Raw genomic sequence first — 20,344 nt, 5'->3', positions numbered from 1 at the left:
CATCCTTCTTGCACAGTCATGATCGTTTTTTTTGTTCTTGCTGGAGTTGGAACTCTTTCATCTTGAATGATTCTGTTGGAATATATTATATTTTATACAAATTGTTGGAATATAATATATATTATATATACCTCATACACTTCAATATTGACACTTTGGAATACCAAAGACAAAGAGTGTTCACTAATAAACAACATCTCGATGCATCCAAAACGAACTGAAAGGTGTGTTCACACAAAAAAAATATGAAAGCTCTTTCTAAAGCCAAACTCCGTCACTCCCAAAAGCAACAACAAGAAGAGCGATCAGCCCTTTCGAGTCGCAATTCACCAACACCACCTCTTCCTCCCTCTCGGGCGAACCTCTCAACTCATTCGCATCATCATGAGACTCCATCGCTCAGTGATCATAATATTACTCATTATATTCATCATAAGGAGGAGTATACGAATGGTTGTGATGATGATGAATACATTTTCAACAAGACTTCATCTTCCAATGTTGTAGATGTGCGCTTGTTGAAATATGAAAGAAATTTACTTCTCCTCACACTACTCAATACTCATCGACATTTAATTGTTGATCATCCTAATGATAATATCAACAACAACAACAACAACAGTATGGATGATACGAATAGCAGTAGTTCAAGTGATCATCCTCCTTCTGACATCATGACCCATCACATTCATTCCTATTTACAATCTCTTCAATCCAATTCGGACAATATGGATTTCATCATTCATTCAAATCTCAGTAGAATCACCAATGTGTCCTCTCTTGTGCAATGCATTCTCAACAAACAATCATTGATGGATTTGAGTGAATTTCATTTACTATACTTACCTTCTGCTGAGAAGAACGAAACACAAAAGGAGTCCTCAAGAATGAAGATCAGCACCACGAATAGTATGAAGACCACAAGTACTACGACCCAACTCTCCACACCAACAACAACAACACCATCCACACCACCACCACCAACCATCACCAAATTAGATTTGTCAAATCCCATCCCAAGCTTTTCAATCACCTCAGTCACTCCTCCTCCTCCTAAACAACAACAAGACTATGAAGATCGTTCCACTACTGCCAATTATAATATTAGTACCACCATCAATTCATCCTCTTCTCCAACAATAGTAGAGACTGCTACTATGGAGGAGGCGATCACCACCACAAATACCACCACAAATACCATCATCACCACAAATACCACCACAAAACCCTCACAACAACCACCTTCCTCTCAACTGCCACAACCGACAATGATGAAACGATTGAAACCTCTTCCAAAACCAGCCTTATTGGATACTTCCGAGTTGTTTTACAAGACTGTGATGGGTGATGATGTGATTCAATTTTATAATAACAACAAATCACCAAGATCACCACAAACATCATCATTACCATCACCACTACATGAATTATTTCATCAACATGTATGGATGACCTCCTCCTCGAGTACGAGTCCTCGTAATTCTTCACTTTGGTATCACATTTCCTATTCAGATTTAAAATTAATTTCCTATGAACTTGTATTAGTATTATCCAATGCACTTATTGAATATCATACCATTCATAATAATCGAAACTCTTTTGATACTGTATTGAATGTCGTGAGAAAATATTGTGGAATTTCCAAAAATGATCATTTCAATATGGTTAAGAGAGTCATTTCTGGAAATTCTTCAAATCATCCTCTACTTTCAATTCTTTCATCATTTAACACTGTTGATTGTGTTGAGTATTATCAAGTATTAACAAAATTGAAATCTTCACAGACAGAATCAAATCCTGAACAAAAATCATTTCTCTATCTTTGGAAATTAATTGGTAATAATTTAAAAATAGTGAATATTTAAATGTATTGAAAATCTATGCACAAGTATTTTATAATGTATTACTTTCAATGATTTTTATGAAATTTAATCCAACTCGTAAAAGGAAACTATTACTACCACAAATAATAATAATACTATTAATAATAATAATAACACTATTACTACTGCCACTATTAATAATAATAATAATACTACTACTTCTAATAATAATACTATTAATACCACCACCACCACCACCACCACTACATTCCAAATGAAATTGAAAAATCAAATCTATTCCAATTTTCATTCTCTCCAATCCTTACTTTTCAATGAATTTGAATTAATCATGAAATGTGAAGAACATCAACATGCCATTCAAATCTACACTCGACTAAATTCAGATCTTGTCATGCCAATACTAGAAACTTTAAATCCTAGTAATAGTAGTATTAAAACGACTGCTATTACTAATAATACTCCCACAATGACCTCTTTATTACCCTCCTCCTATTCATTTCCTATCAATATTCAATTATATTCTCAACTTTCAGATACTCGAGTATTAAATCTTTTAAAATTACTTAAAAATAATCAATTAGAAATTCCAGAATATTTTGAAGATATCATGAATGATGATACAAATTATGATGAATCTTTTGAACATGTGATTGAACACGATGCAGTCACAATGGCATTGAAACCCATTCGACAAACATTAAACATTTCTGAAACTATGGATACTTTGTGTTTCATTGATTCTATATTTAGAATGGAACAGAATTGTAGTACAGATACTGATCTAATGTTACAATGTGATCGATTGTTATTACTACTCTTTCAATACTATATTAAGAAGAGAAATGTTATTTCTAATTATACCAAATATAGTGAAGAAGAGAAAGTGTATTATGATCATGTATTTGGAACGATGAGACAAGTCTTGGGACTTAATTTATTAGATTTTACTTCTAGTTATAGTATTGATCATGAAATATTTACTAGTCATCTCAAATTATTTAGATATATTTGTTATATCATGATGAAGAATGATTTCACACTCACACATCCATCCATGAATTTAATATTTGAAAGTATAACCAAATCATCCATTCGAAAACAATATGAAAGAATTAAACAACAAGAATGTACACATGTAGCATTTACAAAGAGTAGTAGTGGTACGAGTGGTACGAGTGGTGTTGTTGAGGTTGTTGTTGTTGGTGGTGGTGGTGGTGGTAGTCCTCTCGCCTACAATTATCGTATGACAATAACACCATCAACACCACCAACACCAGAGAAAACAATGAATGCCAGCAATCATTTAAATACAACCACCATTACCACCACTACTACCAATTTGAATACAACGACCACCACTATTGATACCAATTCAAATACAACCATTTCCACTCCTACTACTACCCCCACTACTCTAAATGATTCAAAATTAGACATTGATGAACCTACTACTACTATCATGAATGATTCAAAAGATATTGACACACAAAATCTCATCATTTGCAATCAATTTATCAAATTTGGAAAAGAATTACTCTCAGAATTAACCTATCAACAATCTACATTATTTTCATCACTTTCCAATTACTATGAAGGTGCATTTATTGAATCACTTTATATGACTTTTACATTTTATATGAAAGATTTACAATCCATTCTCTCAAATTATTTATTTCCTACAAAGACAACAATTGATGATCACTCTAATAATGACACCATGAAGAATCATTATCATTTATTTAACATATTTTCTGTATTACAATCTTTTTTAATGTTATTTAATGAATGTATTTTCGATGAGAATGTGGATGATAATGATGATACATCATCCATGATGGATGAAGAAACACCTACAAACAAGACATTATCGATAGTCACTCCTAACAACAACAACAAATTGAATTCTTCATCATCTCCTTCATCTACCACATTGAATTCTTCTTCATCTATATTTGGAAATTACAAACTCTCCTATCCTCATCGAATTCTAAAAATATTTGAACCTATCATGAATCTCTTAAAACAACCCATGAATCTTTACATTAATCACATTCAAAGTCAATTCTTTAAATATTTAGAAAATGCAGTGAAATTAGAGAAATGGCAACCCTTAAATGAAGATGTCACTTATTCATCTTCCTATATTGATCTCTTTACCTTTATTAGGCAAGGAGTACCATCTTTGTATTCTATTTGTTTACCCAATGTATTGGAATATTACAAACATTTTAATCAATGTTTGAGTGGATTAATGCAAAGATATTGTGTTCATATTATGAAAGATTTACCAAAACCAGAAGATTTTATACCCCAGAGATTATATCCATGGAGTAGTGAAAGTACAAGTTATCCTAATAGTAGTAATAGTAATAGTAGTAATAGTAGTAATAGTAATCAAAGTAATAGTCCCAAAAGCAGTCCTGGTGGAATGTTTAAAAAATTTTTAAAATCCAACTCTACAAGCACCACCAGTAGCACCACCAATTCTTCATCCTCCTCTTTGATGAATGATCTCATTACAAATCCTCAAAAAACTTTTCATTCCATCTCTTATGAATCTTTGTTTGTGAGATTGGCCAATCTTGTCAATACTCGTAGACAATACATCAAAACAGTGAAAGAATTAATTGAATATTCAGAACAGAGTCGATTATTATTTATTGGAAAATCTAATGCAACAACACACAATCCTACTACTCTACCATCCATCTATGCAAGTGTTGATTTTTATTCTAATTTAGAAGGAACATGTGATTTGTTAAAAGATTTCATTTCACAACTCACTGAATTAATTGGATCTAGAAATATCTATTGTGAATTGTATCATAATTTATTTGGTGAATTATATTTACCTCAAGTGAAAGATTTTACTGTTGCTCCTAAAATGATTCAAGAATATTTTGAACCATGTTTAGAGAGTTTATTAGATTTGTGTGATGATCCAGTGTGTGTGGAGTGGATTATTACAAGTATGTTTAAACATTTAGTGAAGGCATTGTATTTGATTGTGGTTGAGGGATATTTATCACCTGATAATGAATTTCATTTGAAATGGAGATGTTGGAGTGGTGATGGTGGTGATCATAGTTCTGGTAATAGCAATGGTAATAGTAGTGGAACCAATAGTAGTCATAATAGTAGTGGAAGAGAAATCTCCTCTCATGTCTCTCTCTCAAAAATTCTCTTGAATGATTTGATTCAAATTGAAAAATTCTTTTACAGTGAAGGTGAAGGTATTCCTGATTGGAATTTCATTACTCACACAACGAGCCATTTAAAGAATATTATTGCCAATGTGATGGACAAGACAAGTGAACAATTGATTCATGGAAGTATGAATAATCCATCTTTTGATGCAGCACCAACGAATGGTCATTTTGGTGGTGGTTCACAACAACTTGGATCATCACATCATCATAATGTCTTTACCAAACAAATCTATTACAAGGTGTTGTATCATAGAAATGATCCAATTGCAAAGAAATTTATCAAGAATCACAAGTATCGATTTGATTAATTACAGTACAGTAGTAGCAATAGTAGTAGTTGTTCATCATCATCCTCTTCTTTACGATTAGGACTTTATGAACACCCAGTCACAGTAGTGTGGGTGTTTGGTCAATGATCACCCAACAATGAATTCCATTAAAATTCCCATTCTTCTTCTATATCTACGACCTATTTCTTGTTTCAATGCATTTCAATGATACATCATTGTCGACGATGATGACTCTTCAAATCTTGGTATCCAAGTACATCATACTTGAGATATGAAAGTAATTCTTGTTTCTTTTCAAGACATTCTTTTGTATTGCTGAGAATTCCCATAAACAATTTGACAAAATCTGAATGATTGAAATTTTCAAAATGTTTCACATGAAATAATAATGGTGATAATGGTGGTGAGGATGGTCGTGTTGTTGTTGTCAAGGTTGGTGGTGGTGAATGATTGCTTGTTGTGTTAATGACACTCATATGCGTGTGAAATAAATTCATTTCCATATTCTGGTATTACTGTCGTGTCTTGTCCACCATTCACAATATGAAATTTTATATTGGGATTATATTGAAAAAGAGAATGCAAGAGTGAATGTTGTTGAGAGTGTGAGGATTGGTGTGAGGATGATTGGATGGTAGTGTCTTTTTCATTACCATCGTCATCACTACTATTGTTGAACTTCGAGGAAGGATCCATTCTACTACTACTACTATCACCACTACTACTACTATTACTACTATTTCTATCACCACCACTATTACTAGTAATAATATTCTTCTTCTTTGTATTATTGTACGATCGTATCAACATGTGATAAGGTGAATATTTGATCAAATCTCCTCTCATTACTCGATACAATCCACTCCATTTCTCAACACCTCTCTCAATTTCTCTCTGATATTGTTTTTCTAAATCATAAACACCTGCCAATAGAATGACTCGATTCACATATTGAGCCAATGATGGTTTTCTGAGAAGAGAGGTGAGTGAAAGATGTGCACCTGAGGAGTGACCACAAATGGATAAATCTATCCAATGATGATCACCATTGATAGGAGGTGGTTTGAATAGAGGTGTTGAATGAATCCATTCAATACACTTTTCTACATCTTGTAATTGATCTTCAATGTCATACATGTGATCCAAAGTTCCATATCTACAACTACTATTACTAGAGAGACTTTCAGAAGTGGCACCACTCGTTGTAGAAATGGAACTTGTAGCAGTAGAAATGGAACTTGTACTGTGATCTATTGTTGTCTCATCTTTCTTTTTTTTTGAATACTTTCGATAATTACAAATCACAAGAATATGATCATTCAAATAATCTCTCAATGTACATCCAAGATTATGATAGAGTAATTTATCACCACTATTCCATGCACCACCATGAATAAATAATAGAACTTGTGTTTTAGAATTGGTATTAGTAGTATTTTGATGATTATTATTGGAAGTATTATTATTTAACATATTATTATTATTGGAAGTATTATTATTTAAAATATTATTACTAGAATGAGTGATGATCGGATCATTCATTCTTCTCATTTTGTCATGATGATGTTTCTGATAATAAATATTCAAATCATTTCTTTCATTTTCACCATATTGAACATCTCTCAAATAATAAGGTTTAAAATATTGTACTAAATAATAATGAAATATCACACCCAGATACCATGGAAGGAGAAGAGAATATTCGAGTGCAGTGCTGATCAAGATCCAAAAAGTTTTCCATTTCATTTTTTTTGAAAAGAGTCCACCATTCTTGTCATTACCACCACCACCACCACCACCGGAACGTTGTTCATTGAAACTCTCGAGATTACCTTTGGGAATTCTTGGCTTGATCAAGCGAAGGAAGTGCAAGCACAATGATGTTTTGTAAACTTCTGGTTCACATTGTCGAAAAAGCTCCCATTTGCTCTCGGAGCCTAGGCTGGATGTGATGCCAAGAAAAAACAAGAATTATTCTTAACCAAACCAGAGGATTATGCATGTATTAACGGAGGGAAATGTTTTAAAGTGGATGGTGTTGATGATGCCAAAGAATTCCAAGAGGTTGTGAATCATAAAAAAGGTTCATTTCTTGGCAAATACATTTGAACCTCAAAAAATGAACACACCGCCACACCATCACTTACTCCATCATCGGAAGAAGATTTGCTCCGATTCGGATCATCATTCATTCACCCTTCGCACCAGCACCAGCACCAGCACCAGCACCACTAACTCTTCACCCTTCTCACTAGCACCCTCAACACCACCATCTCCTAATTTATTCATTTCTTGTTGTGCCAATACCACTTACATGATTGTTGTGTTATGTTTTTTATTTGGTCTCTTTATTGTAAATGAAAATCTTTCATTATTCAAATACATGGTGAAAGATCATGAGAGAAGAATTGATTTTGAAAGACAATTCATTCCTTCAAAAAGTATTTCAAATCATGATGTTCAACCACACACTCAACCTATTGCTAATAATTTACAACAACCACACACTCAACAACATTCTTCGCAAACAAACTATCATCTCTTATTTGTACATGGTGCATTTGGATCAAAAGAAGAATTTACAATGAATTATTTTCCATACTTTTTAAAGAATGATAAAATTTCAAGTGTTGGTGCCTTCTCTTTCACAGCACATGGAAAATCTTCTCATTCGAATTATATTAAATATTTAAGAATGATCGATTATGTCAATGATTTGGAATTGGTCATTGAAAAGTATTATCAACAAGGTGATTTCAAAAATGGTAATCATCAATTAATTCTCATATGTCATTCCATGGGAGGACTTGTATGTCAAAAATATTTGGACAAATTGTCAAAAAAAAGAAATCTATCAGTTATTCCTTTAGCAAGTATGATACTCTTAGCAAGTGCTCCACCTGTCTCTAGATTTGAAAATATACTTTCTACCATTCGTTATGATCCATTTCATCTATTATTCACAAATTTCATGACATTTACAATTGATGCAATAGCAATGACTTCCATTCATCATACCAAACATTATTTTTATCATGAAAAGACTAGTTTAGATGATATTCAGAATATTCACAAAAATGAATTGAAATTACAAAGTGAAGGATTAATTTATTATTTGGATAGTTTGACATGTTCATTGAATGCTCAAAGTATAATTGAAATGTTTAAAAGAGATCTGAATGCTCAAAGTATAAAAAGAGATCAAGAAACAAGAATCAAGAGAGATGATTCCTCAATGCAACCATCCAATCATGAGAGTGATATTGCCTCACAGCAATCCAATCGAATATTATTTTCACATCCATTCCATATAAAGGTCATATCCATTGAAAAGGATGCATTTTTCACTCAGAAACAGCACGACAAAACTGTTGAATATTGGAATTTAATTGCCAATCAAGTTAATCAAAAACAAGAAGGTCATACAGATGGATTAAAAGTCAGTGGTGAGATTATTCCAACTGATTCAGTACAAGTGGGACATTTAGTCATGTTGGATGTGGGTTGGAAACAAGTGGCTAACAAAATTATTCAATTTATTCAAGAGGAGCTCTAAGATTTGAACAAGTATTGATTCCTACGAGAATTGGTTCACAAATAAATTGTGATGTCAAATTTATTTTCGACTGACGAATGGTCAATTTTTCTTTTTTTATTGAACCTTATTGAATATGTCATCAAATAATCGATAGGCGTTGTTTTTTTACTTGATATCACTCCCGAATTAATATCCATCCATACCTTGTGTTTTTCTCAAAAGCTTGTTGGATGAAACACCAACAGTGGTATGATAGTTTAACAACATACCAGAGATCTGAGAGTTTTCGAATGTAGGCAGGAAGAAAACCTGCTTGAAGTCCCAGCTGGGACAAAGGTGGTGATAAAATACAAGTGAAGTAATGCAAATGTGTGACCTTTCGATGAACAGATCTTTCAAATGAAGATCAAAAGAAAATTTCAAGCTTGAAAATGGTCAACAACCTGAGAGAATAGACCAAAACAAAGTTCTTGAATGGACTTCCAAAGCTGTGAGAGATGTGCCACTTCATGTGTCATTAGTGGATTTAAGAAAGCAGGACAAAAGATGGTTCGTATGAAATGAAGCAGGTGCAATATTGCCACTCCGAGTTATGACTCCATTCTATTTAGGAAACAAATTAACACATTCAAAATCTATTACAAATCTGTTGTATTTGAGGAATTACACAATAATTTTAATATCATCAAATCAGGTTATTATCAGTGGTACTGTATATAATTAAGAAATGTTAATCTATCAATGAAATAAATATGAACAATACTATTTTTTGTTCTCTGTAGTAAATTGTTAAAATATTTAGTTCACCAATTAACATATAAATATTAAACCGATCTTATATTTATTTATTTCTATTTACATTTACTTTAAATATTATGAATAACATTTATATAGTTTTTTATTGGGAGAAACAATAGTGAAGAAAAAGAATAATATCAAAAGAAATCATTCTATAAATACTATACAACAGTCAAATCATTAATGGTTATAGATATAATAAAGAAACATATCAAACTTATGATGCAAACGCTATCCTTTCAAATTATTACTCCAAATATTAATTGAAAGGGAAATATCGTAAAAATAATTACAAAATATCCTTCGGTAAGAATGTTTGTTGTGTAATAAATCAAATATATTATGTTGTATCTCAATGTAAGTTTTATCATATATTATAATCAAGTCACGAAATAATTCATTTGAAGATTTTCCTAACACGATAATTTGATAATAAAAATGGTTTGGTCCAGATTTTATAATATATGGATAACTGTGTTCTGTATCTTGATAAGAAATGGTCTCTTAAAGGAGATGTCTTCTCCCAAAACTTTTTAACCATTTTCATGAATCTTGCCAAATGGTCATAGGAAAGAATTAAAAGGTTAGGTCAAAGTTGATTTGCAAATTCCTTTTCTTAATTACTCCATACAGGAGGTTAAACATTCCATCGATAAATATTTGTGCTTTTGCATTGAAATTGAAGCTATTTCAGCTACATATATTGAATATTCAATTTCGAAAGAATCATCATGTTCTGAAAGAGGTTGAAGCGTTTAAAAAATGTCATCATTGAACAAACTTGAAGAATTAATGAATTTTGGTTTTTCTGAGGAAGTGTGTCGGAAAGCTCTCCAGAATAACCCAAACGGATCCATTGAACAGTTAGTGGATCAAATTATTACACTATCAGAATTATTAGCAGGCAGTGGTGAGGAATCATCGAACACCACCACCACCATCAACACAACGACCACCAATAGCAACAACACTTGTTGTTCATCACTCGGAAATAGTCTTGTTGTTGACAACAACAACATTCCTTCTGCTGTTACTACTACTACCACTACTAGTACTACTACCATCCCTTCTTCCAATAATGTTTTATTAAATCAAAAATTCAATGAATATCTAAACAAAGTCTTTCCAAAGATGACTCAACAACAATACAAGATGGTATTTGTGGTGAGAAATGATTTGGATATGAGAAAAGGTAAAATTGCAGCACAGTGTTGTCATGCTGCTGTTGGTCTCTATCGAAATATTTTGTATGAAAATGTTGATTATTATCAGTACATCTATTCACAATACTTACCAACAACAAGTGAACAACAACAAGAATTGTCATCATCCATCATTACACTTGGAGATATTCAACAATGGAAACAATATCTTCATGATTGGGAAACCACAGCTGAAGCTAAAATATGTTTGAGAGCTGACAGTGAAAAAGAATTTGAAGGATTAATTCGAAATTGTTTGAAAGAGAAATTAAATTGTTATCTAGTCGTTGATGCTGGAAGAACACAAATAGAGGCTGGATCCAAGGTGAGTGTTGTTGTTGTTGTTGGATTCAAAAGGATTGAATTTTAATATTGAAATCTGAATGAACATCATGTTGACAATTTGAATCCGTGTCAATGATATGGAATCTTTGTTGCGATCACGAACTATGGAATTTGTTATGGTTGTTGTGAACAACACTTTGTGTACGATCGATTATCATCATCATTGTTGTTCATCACTGTTCAACAGACTGTGTTAGGAATTGGTCCTGCACCTGTTGAGATAATTGATAAGGTTACAAAACATTTAAAACTATTGTAAAATTGAATGCAAAGCTGATATTTTAGTTTTTATTATTCACTTCGAAATTCCATTTGTTTTGATTTGTGTAATATTTGAGTCTGATGGTCTTTTTGAATAAATCATTTAAATCATTGAATAATAAAGGAGTTGATGATGATTGAATGTCATGATTGGTAGTGGTGGTGGTGGTGGTTGTGTCAGCAGTCGTTTGGGTCATCTCAATTCTTCTAGGAATTGTAATGGTCTTGTTCGATTTCAATAATTTTCTAAACTTGGTTGTGAACATTTTGTGATTAATTTGAATTATCATCTGATCAATTATCATGGGTGTCATGCTGCTGTTGTAATTGTGGTAAGTGAATTGATTTCCATTAAACAATTTGATGGAATGAGTCGTAGTTGTAGTTGTAGTATTCGTCATCGCAATATTCATCGCAATATTCGTCGTCCAAGTACCTTGGAATGATGACATTGAGGATTCAGTCTTTTTTGTCTCATCATCACCATTATTCATTGTATTTTTCTTCGAGAACAACAATTGAACACTTTCAATGATATTCAATTGAGTAGATTTCACTTGAAAGTATTCTTTCAATTCTGTTTCACTCTCTAATGAATTTCTTTCTTCTTTCTTCTTGACATTGGGATTGAAATTCAATTCAATTTCATAAATATATTCAGGAATTTCAAATCGATTGGGTGGATCAATCTTTTCAACCAATCGATTAAATAAATCATCAGATTTACATCTAATAACCATAAATGCATCATCATTGAATGGTGTTAATTGTAAATTACAAATAATTAATTTAGAATTTGGATTCATAGTAACAAGAGAATTCACAGGATCTACAGACAATTTGCTACCAATTGCTAGAATGAGTGTTGAATTTTCAATAAATTGAACTGCCTTATCCCATAAATGTTGAGGAACCTTCTCTCCAAAATTTACAATCAAATCTTTCAATGGAGATTGACAATATTCACACTTGTTAACAGAAAGATGAGAATTGTCAATACTCAAAGTAGGAGGAGTGGAAGATTCAATCTTTTTCTTGTTAGTAGTACTAGTACTAGTAGTATTTTTAGTAGTCCAAGTGGTAGTAGTATTGGTCTGATCATTCTCAATGCTCGTAGTAGGACTTTTCGATGCTGCAATGATATTCAATCCACTGGATGATTTCACTATATTTCTATAAATGGATTCACTGGTTGGATGTACAATAATATCCTCTCTAGTAAATGTCTTGTTACATTTCTCACAATATTCTTTATAACTATTTCCATGTATTTCAACAATATCTTTTTCATCAATTCCACTCTTTAAATGTAAATTATCACTATTTTGAGTAATAATATATTTGATATAACCTAGATCATAGAGTTTCTTAATAGCCATGTGAGTGAGTGTTGGAAAGTATTTCAAATTGAGATTCTTATTTGTGGTGGTGGCGGTGGAACTAGTACTCGTGTTGTTGTTGTTATTAGTACTATTGTTACCACTATTACTACTGCTACTACCACCATTATTGGACATTGCAGACAATAACATTCCATCTCTCAACCATATTCCATCTTTTCCTCTATAAGTACTCAATCCAGCACTTGATGAAATACCTGCACCTGAGAATATACAAATGTTACCCTTATGTTCTGCAAATAAATCACCTAATTGAGCTATCTTAGGTCTTAAAAATTCAATATCTTCTTCATATTCAACATCACTGTCATAGTCATTTCTTTCAAAATCACTATCGTAATGTTTTTCTTTTTTTTTCTTTTTTTTCTTTTTTTGGTAAGAGGAAGAAGAATCGTTGAGGCTTCGTTTAGGTGTTGTGGATGATTTTTTAGAGGGAAGTTGATGATCACTAGAATCATCCTCTGAAGAAAGATCTTGTTGCTTCTTTTTAGAAGTCTTTTTCTTTGAATGGGATGTTTTGGAGGTCTTTCTCTTAGTTGGTTGTGGTGATTGATTGGATTCAAGGACAACAGAAACACCAGCAGTAGCACCAGTTGTTGTTGAAGAAGCCTTTTTCTTCTTACTGGAGGATGAATTTAATGTTTTTTTTAGAGATCTGTTTTCCTTCGGAAAAGAGAGAGGAAGTAGTCTTTGATGAGCTTTTACGACGAGCTGTTCTTGGAGCGCTGATGATGGGTTGGTTGTGTTCGCAGTCCTCGTCTTCTTTCATTTCTGTCTCGGAATGAAGTGGAGATGGTGTATGGACTTGTTGCATTTTTCTTTGTTATTATCTGTTCTCAGTCACAGGCTTATCTTTGCACACAATCAAAACACCATCTAGAATTCAACAATGAGAATTGGCCGACGCGAGTGTATTAATAAATTCATTGGCTGAATGTCTTCAAAGTGAAAACAACCGAGTTGTTCATGAAGTCTTTTCTTTTCCAGGCGCCATTTTGAAGATGACAAGTCCGCATAGTGATTTTGTAAAATAGAGGTGCGAGTTGATTAAAAAAAAAATATTCATCATGCTCAGACGTTCACTTACTTCCATTGCCCGTTCAACGTAAATATCATTGTTTTTCAATTATTAATTTGTTTAATCATTTATTCACTAACACGAATTTATTACACCCACTCGAATTATTATATATATATTCTTTTTCGTATTCTTATTCCTTTATTCTGTATTCCCACTTTGGCTAAACACAACCCCAATTCTCACGCCCAATCAATATATCATCGCGTTAAATCCTTCAACAACAACAATACAAACAACACTACACAACAACAGTGCTTTCAAGTCAAACTACGGAGTTGCTACCTACGCAACATCAGCTGCTCAAGGCGCTGCTTTGGATGAAAGCGTTAGAAAGGTATTGAAGCCTGAAGTTTTGAAGGTCATTGAAGCCAAGACTGACTCTCTCCTGATTAAAAAATTGAACTTCCTTGGCAGATACTTTGTCTGTCGTTTGAATGTGGCCAGCAAGTTGATCTTGAACTCTCTTTCTCAAGAAAACTGCTTCCGTATCATTGTCAATGAATTGGACGATCCATGGGAATATTACTGGAAGCAAGTCAGAAAGAATGGAAAGGACTCAAACAAATGGTTGGAATCTTTGAGAGAAGTTAGAGACTTGCCATTGATTGCTGATCGTTGCTGGAGAAACATGTTGCTCTCTGGTGTTTATCCAACCACTGAACACTACAACACATATCTTGATGTATTGGCCAACACAAATGACAACTTTTATCTTCATGACACTTTTGATGATTTGAAGAGAAGAAACCCATATCAAAATCCTGATGCCGCTTCATTCAACACTATGTTGGACAATTATATTAGACACCAAGACGGACAAAGAGCTCTTGTTCAACTTGAGTACATGAAATCAAAGAATATTGCTGTTGATGCTTCATTGGAAGGTAAGCTCAAGGAACTTCTTGCTGCTTACGACCCAGAGAAGGGCGCAGTTTGGGCTTTGGACAAGGGAGGCGAAAAGCCAGAATTTGAAATCAAGAAGGAACAAGCAGGTGAAAAGAACCAACAAAAGATCTTTGATAACTTGGAAAGATATATTCAACCAGATTTCTCCAAGTTGGTTGTCCAAGAGTAAATTTATTCATTCCCACTATCCTTTTTTACTACCACATACAGCTGAATATCCACTAATGAGGGACTCGAGGTTGCGGGAGTTGTTCAAGTCCCACACGGGAGATGTCTTGATTGTACATTGAGAATAAAATTAATTTTCAATTTAATTTATTAATACTGCTTCATCAGGTGGTACTTCCTTCCAGGATTTAATACTCTTTCCTTGTATGAGTGGGTGACTTGTGTTGCTTTCCGAAAGATGACACTTTGAAAGAAGAGAGAGAGAAGCCCATTTCCGTTACGGACGGCTTTCAGTTTCGAAACCCTTTTAAATTAATTAGATGAAAAAAACTACAGCTCTCGCGAGTCCACAGCTGCATCACCTCTCTCAATTATTTGCAAATAAGGATCATCACCATGATGTACACCACAACTACATCGGAAGAGTTTCAGAACAAGTTTTCAAGATCCATGGATGGGCCAAACAATCATACCATCTTTTCAAAACAATCTACATCAGCTCATAATAACGACCCTAATCTTTTGAGAACTTCCCAACGCTTTCAAGGTACAGTCTCGAGCAAAGAAGTCAATGTTTACAGAGGAACTGGAGGTGGATTCAAATCAAACAATAGTTGCTTCATTCCGACCGACAATGAAATTCCAGTTCAACCAGTTGCTCGATGGAGGGATCGCTTAATTGATCCTTCCTATCATCCTTCAGACCTTACAATGACCCAATCCTCGTTCAATAAGCACTCCAGTTTGATTAAGGAAAAGGAGCATGCACAAACTCTCGTCCAAACACTACAAAAGGCGTCTGGTGGAAACCATTCACTCCATGAGGATCCTCTCCTTTCTTCTCATCCAACAGGATACAAGAGTAATTACAAATCGAAAAATATTGTTTCTGGATGCACCTACCCTGAACATTTGGAATTGACTACAAGTCATCATGTGAGTGAAACAAAGGATAATTTCAAGTATTGTGACCCTTATCAATATTCTCAATTTATGTCTACTCTCAAGAACTAGAGGTGCATAATATTATTGAGAATCAGGTTCTCTCATTCAGCACCTCTGTTCACAAATTTCATCTGTTGTCTTGTAAATAAACATTCTTCTTCGTTGTCCGATGAACCGCAAGGTCTCCACTCCAAAATCTCGTTGCTTACAAGCAAAGTGAAAAAATTCCCTAAGACTCGACAATTGTTTCCTCGTCCCGATCCTTTTACTCATCATTTTCATCATCATTGAAATTATTACCAATGTCCTTCCTTTCCTCTCTCTCTGGTAATCAAAAATTATTGCTCGGTGCTACCCTTGCAAGTGCTGCTGGTTTGTTCTTGTACAAGAAACACTCTTCTTGTTGTTCAGCCTCTTCCAATGTTCAACCATCCATCACTATTGCCACAAGTGGACCTAAAGTCGATTATAGTAAAAAGTCCAAACAAGAAATTGAAACGGAGTTCAAACAAGTATTCCAAGAATTGAAGAAATTTGTTTTGGATGACATTAAGAATAACTATGAAGTACCCAAAGAGAATATTGAATATGTTGAAAGAGTAAGTACAACTCAAATCACACCATGCATATATTCAACTCATTCCAAATCACACCACCATTCCTATATCTCATCATTCCTCTCGAATATCATTCCAATATCCATACTTGACACCTCAGATTCTCGATTACAATGTTCCTCATGGTAAATTAAATCGTGGATTGGCTGTCGTGGATACTCTTCTCATTCTCAATTCCTATCAAGTCAGTGAAAAACAATTCCATTCTGCTTGTGTGTTGGGATGGTGCATTGAATTCCTTCAAGCCTTCTTCCTTGTTGCTGATGATATTATGGATGCTTCTATTACTCGTCGTGGACAGCCTTGTTGGTATCGTTTGAATGATGTCAAAATGACAGCCTGTAATGACTATTTAATTATTGAATCTCATATTTACAAGATTTTGAAACATTATTTCAATGAACCTTCTTTATATGTTCCATTGGTCGATTTATTCCATGAAGTGACTTATATGACCGAATTGGGACAATTACACGATTTGAGATCACTTCCTCCAAATGTAGATAAGAATGAATCTTCAACCATTCCATTCCATACTTTTAATATTCAAACTTATTCATTGATTGTCAAGTACAAGACAGCCTTTTATAGTTTCTATCTTCCATTATATTGTGGTTTAATTTTGAGTAACAAGTTGGATGAAAATATTAGAAAACAAACTTTTGATATTTCTATTGCAATGGGAGAATATTTCCAAATTCAGGATGATTATTTGGATTGTTATGGAGATCCATCTCATATTGGTAAGGTCGGACGAGATATTGAGGATTGTAAATGTTCTTGGTTAGTCGTAAAGGCTTTGGAATTGGCGAATGAAGAACAATTACAGGTGTTAAAGGCTAATTATGGAAAGGAAGAACCTGAAAAGGTTAAATTGGTGAAGGAATTGTACAAACAATTGAATTTGGAAGAATTGTACAAGTCCTATGAACAAACAGCCATTCAATCCATGAATCAAATGATTGATCGTGTTCCTGATTTTATTAATAAGGATATTTACAGAACTTTATTGAATAAGATTGCTAATAGAACCAAATAAGAGAAAATAAGACAGCATTTGCGTGTGTGTTGGTTCCATTTGAAAGGTGGTGATGTTTGGCAATAATACAATTCTCAAAAGTTTATTATCTTTTTGTTCTCCTTGTTGTTTCAAAGGGTTATGGCAACAAGGTCATAATTGTTCTTCAATCGTTATCCTGGATGCATATTTCAAGGAAGGTCCATAATTTGAGACTGTAGTTAGGACTAGTACCTCAAATGCATTATGTTAATGAAGATGATTTAATATAACATCAATTGTTTTTCAAACCTTCATCAAGACACAATTACGTTGTTGAATATTAGCGTTGTCTTTTTACTCTTGATTCACTCTCACTTTCAACTGTATTTGTGTTACTTGATACCAAAACAATTCTTTCAATGCACTTTTGGAGTTGGTCTTGTACACTTTTCCAAACTCTGAGTGTTGTTGTTGTTGTTGTTGTTGAGAACTATCCGTGCTGGATTTTGTAGTGTTAGTGTTAGTGAATAATGTCTTTTCAAATATCCAACCTCTCTCATTGAGTTTTAAAAACATGGAATCCACAAAGAAGGCACACGGAGATTGATGAAACACTTCACACACTTGATTGAACAAGTCATCATTGAAAGGTATGGAAACATGACATTTCTGATGAGTGTACTCTGGAATGACAATTAAGCGAAACTCACTCTCGTTGTTGAGAGGGTTGACCTGATTACTCTCTTCTTGATGGTTCAAAAAAGGTAAAACATTCCAAAATAAATCTACAAATTCACTCATCCTTCGAGGATCATGTTTCTTCTTGTTGTCTTGAAATAATTCCTTCACTTGTGCTTTTAAATAATTGTACAATGATTGTCCCTGATACGATTCAAAATCCATTCATCATGTGCAATAAATTAACTGTTGCTTTTGCATCTTTATCACTTGCTCGAGAATAGTCGAGGATATGAATGGGATAATGATAGGAATGAGATTCAAAGTTCGAGTGTGGAAAATGTTCTTGCAAACTCACGTATTTTCCCTCCTGATCATTGCTTGTTAATAAATAACCAAGCTTGTTATTACAAACAATTCTAAATAAAGAAGGAGGAGTAGATCCTTCGTTGAAGTTTCCAATTTTAGGCATTACTTGTTGAGCTAATTTAGAAGAAATGAAATATGGTCCATGTTTCAAGTTATAACTCATTCGAAAGGTTAATAAATATTCAGGAAGATGGAAAAAGCTTTTCACTTGTTTACATTTCTTGTCTGTTTCATCATCGAATAGAACCAAATATGGATTATTTCTTCTTCCACTCAATCGTTCAAAAAATTTCGAATGGAAAAAGAAGGTTCGATCTTTTTCATGAAAAGTTTGAAAGGTCTCTCCTGCAATTTTGAATTTTGGATCAAAGGAAAGAGTTCTTAATACGAGTTGGGCATTTTCAAATCGTGAAGCCACTGGAGTAAAGGAAGTGTTGTTATTCTTTTTTGTTGACATTTTGGATGAATTTCCATGTTTGGATAAAAAGGAATTCCTCAAATGTTCATACATGCAATCCCAAAATTCAAATGAACTCTTTGATTGTTGCCATTTCAAAATCTCACAATCTAACAATGCCATCGTTGTTGAATAATGAGGATATTCAAATTTCAAATAAATGAAATCTTCATTGCAAGTGTGTTTACCTTCTAAGGGATGAATATGAAGAAGGGAAGAATCTGACAATGTTGCATGAAAAGTGGAATCTGAATTCTCCATGTCATGTTGTAATAAAATGTCATTCTGTGGTAATGATTGTTGTTGTGATAAATGAAGATATGATGATGGAATTCTCTTCAGTCGAATCAAAAAGAGAGGACTAATAGCATAATTATCGTCTTCTTTTCGAAGTAAATCATGAACTTGTGGGCAATAGGCAAAGTATGGAATAATTTGAGCACAATAAATGAAGGAATGTTCTTCTTGAGAAATGTTGAAATTCATGGAATTCTGTTTTGATCGATTAGAATGTTCATCATCATATTCATCACCACATTCATCATCATCATCGAAACACGTGTAACCAAATGTCAAACGTTTGTTTCTTTTTTGAGATTTCTTCTCATCATTGAATTCTTTCATTTGAGATTGATCCATATTCTTCTCATCATTGAATTCTTTCAAATATTTCTCATAATGAAATAAACATTCATGAATGACATTCAATCCCTTGACACTCACTAAATAATGATTTGAAATTTCACTCAAAATTTTGAATTTTTCTGAAAATTTCATCGTTGAATAATGAGAGAACGTGTGACATGAAGAATGTTTTTGAATAAATTCTTTCAAAAGAGGTGAATGTTTGGTGTCAATGATATTCTGAGTGGAGAGAAAGACTTGTTTACAACGTAACAAGGATTAAACGTTCATCGTTGAATGTCCCTGAACATCCATATATGGGAAATTGAAAAAGTTCAAAGAGAGTAAATGTTCAACATGTTGAATCCATCCCATATCAAAGAAGGTAATATTGTGTTCAAGAGAGGTACTGCTCTCAAGAAATTCAGAAGAGTGATGATTGGAAGAGGATTTCTGCAAACATTTAGCAGTCAGCTTGGCGAACTCAACTCCAACAACATCTACACCTCACACCTACACACCCATTAGACACACTATCGTCGGACAATTGAGTACCTATAATTTGTTTATTTTTCAATAAACCCATTCCTGTATTTTTTTTTTTTTTTTTTT

The 20,344-nt window shown here is 33.3% G+C and overlaps 9 protein-coding genes across 9 annotated transcripts in view; 6 read left to right on the top strand and 3 right to left on the bottom strand.

The window, feature by feature from the left end:
• Nucleotides 1-245: 245 nt before the first annotated feature.
• On the top strand, nucleotides 246-5,361 carry FDP41_008079 (uncharacterized protein; the record flags this gene model as incomplete). Its single annotated transcript, XM_044711893.1, has 2 exons — nucleotides 246-1,853; nucleotides 1,948-5,361. 2 exons carry the CDS (start codon nucleotides 246-248, stop codon nucleotides 5,359-5,361), a joined length of 5,022 nt encoding a protein of 1,673 aa, XP_044558365.1.
• Nucleotides 5,362-5,805: 444 nt separating this feature from the next.
• FDP41_008078 (uncharacterized protein) lies at nucleotides 5,806-7,089 on the bottom strand (the record flags this gene model as incomplete). Its single annotated transcript, XM_044711892.1, has 1 exon — nucleotides 5,806-7,089. The coding sequence occupies one exon, from the start codon at nucleotides 7,087-7,089 to the stop codon at nucleotides 5,806-5,808; it is 1,284 nt and encodes a 427-aa protein (XP_044558364.1).
• Nucleotides 7,090-7,462: 373 nt separating this feature from the next.
• On the top strand, nucleotides 7,463-8,899 carry FDP41_008077 (uncharacterized protein; the record flags this gene model as incomplete). Its single annotated transcript, XM_044711891.1, has 1 exon — nucleotides 7,463-8,899. One exon carries the CDS (start codon nucleotides 7,463-7,465, stop codon nucleotides 8,897-8,899), a length of 1,437 nt encoding a protein of 478 aa, XP_044558363.1.
• A 1,542-nt stretch (nucleotides 8,900-10,441) lies between these two features.
• FDP41_008076 (uncharacterized protein) lies at nucleotides 10,442-11,485 on the top strand (the record flags this gene model as incomplete). The annotated part of the gene is made up of 2 exons (XM_044711890.1): nucleotides 10,442-11,206; nucleotides 11,414-11,485. 2 exons carry the CDS (start codon nucleotides 10,442-10,444, stop codon nucleotides 11,483-11,485), a joined length of 837 nt encoding a protein of 278 aa, XP_044558362.1.
• A 22-nt stretch (nucleotides 11,486-11,507) lies between these two features.
• On the bottom strand, nucleotides 11,508-13,701 carry FDP41_008075 (uncharacterized protein; the record flags this gene model as incomplete). Its single annotated transcript, XM_044711889.1, has 2 exons — nucleotides 11,508-13,416; nucleotides 13,511-13,701. The coding sequence occupies 2 exons, from the start codon at nucleotides 13,699-13,701 to the stop codon at nucleotides 11,508-11,510; spliced, it is 2,100 nt and encodes a 699-aa protein (XP_044558361.1).
• A 253-nt stretch (nucleotides 13,702-13,954) lies between these two features.
• Nucleotides 13,955-15,043, top strand: FDP41_008074 (uncharacterized protein; the record flags this gene model as incomplete). The annotated part of the gene is made up of 2 exons (XM_044711888.1): nucleotides 13,955-13,992; nucleotides 14,221-15,043. The coding sequence occupies 2 exons, from the start codon at nucleotides 13,955-13,957 to the stop codon at nucleotides 15,041-15,043; spliced, it is 861 nt and encodes a 286-aa protein (XP_044558360.1).
• A 395-nt stretch (nucleotides 15,044-15,438) lies between these two features.
• On the top strand, nucleotides 15,439-16,056 carry FDP41_008073 (uncharacterized protein; the record flags this gene model as incomplete). The annotated part of the gene is made up of 1 exon (XM_044711887.1): nucleotides 15,439-16,056. The coding sequence occupies one exon, from the start codon at nucleotides 15,439-15,441 to the stop codon at nucleotides 16,054-16,056; it is 618 nt and encodes a 205-aa protein (XP_044558359.1).
• A 233-nt stretch (nucleotides 16,057-16,289) lies between these two features.
• Nucleotides 16,290-17,643, top strand: FDP41_008072 (uncharacterized protein; the record flags this gene model as incomplete). Its single annotated transcript, XM_044711886.1, has 2 exons — nucleotides 16,290-16,586; nucleotides 16,705-17,643. 2 exons carry the CDS (start codon nucleotides 16,290-16,292, stop codon nucleotides 17,641-17,643), a joined length of 1,236 nt encoding a protein of 411 aa, XP_044558358.1.
• A 315-nt stretch (nucleotides 17,644-17,958) lies between these two features.
• The window catches only part of FDP41_008071 (uncharacterized protein), a gene marked incomplete at both ends in the record, with an annotated part of 3,025 nt that continues 639 nt past the window's right edge, over nucleotides 17,959-20,344 (bottom strand). The window contains 2 exons of the mRNA XM_044711885.1: nucleotides 17,959-18,486; nucleotides 18,641-19,872. Coding sequence (XP_044558357.1) covers nucleotides 17,959-18,486; nucleotides 18,641-19,872 — 1,760 coding nt within the window. The remainder of the gene's footprint in view (nucleotides 18,487-18,640; nucleotides 19,873-20,344) is intronic.

The sequence above is a fragment of the Naegleria fowleri genome, assembly GCF_008403515.1.
Source record: "Naegleria fowleri strain ATCC 30894 chromosome Unknown tig59, whole genome shotgun sequence".
Lineage (NCBI taxonomy): Eukaryota > Heterolobosea > Eutetramitea > Acrasida > Naegleriidae > Naegleria > Naegleria fowleri.
The sequence above is the reverse complement of the archived record's forward strand: the minus strand, read 5'-3'. Positions and strand labels throughout refer to the sequence as shown.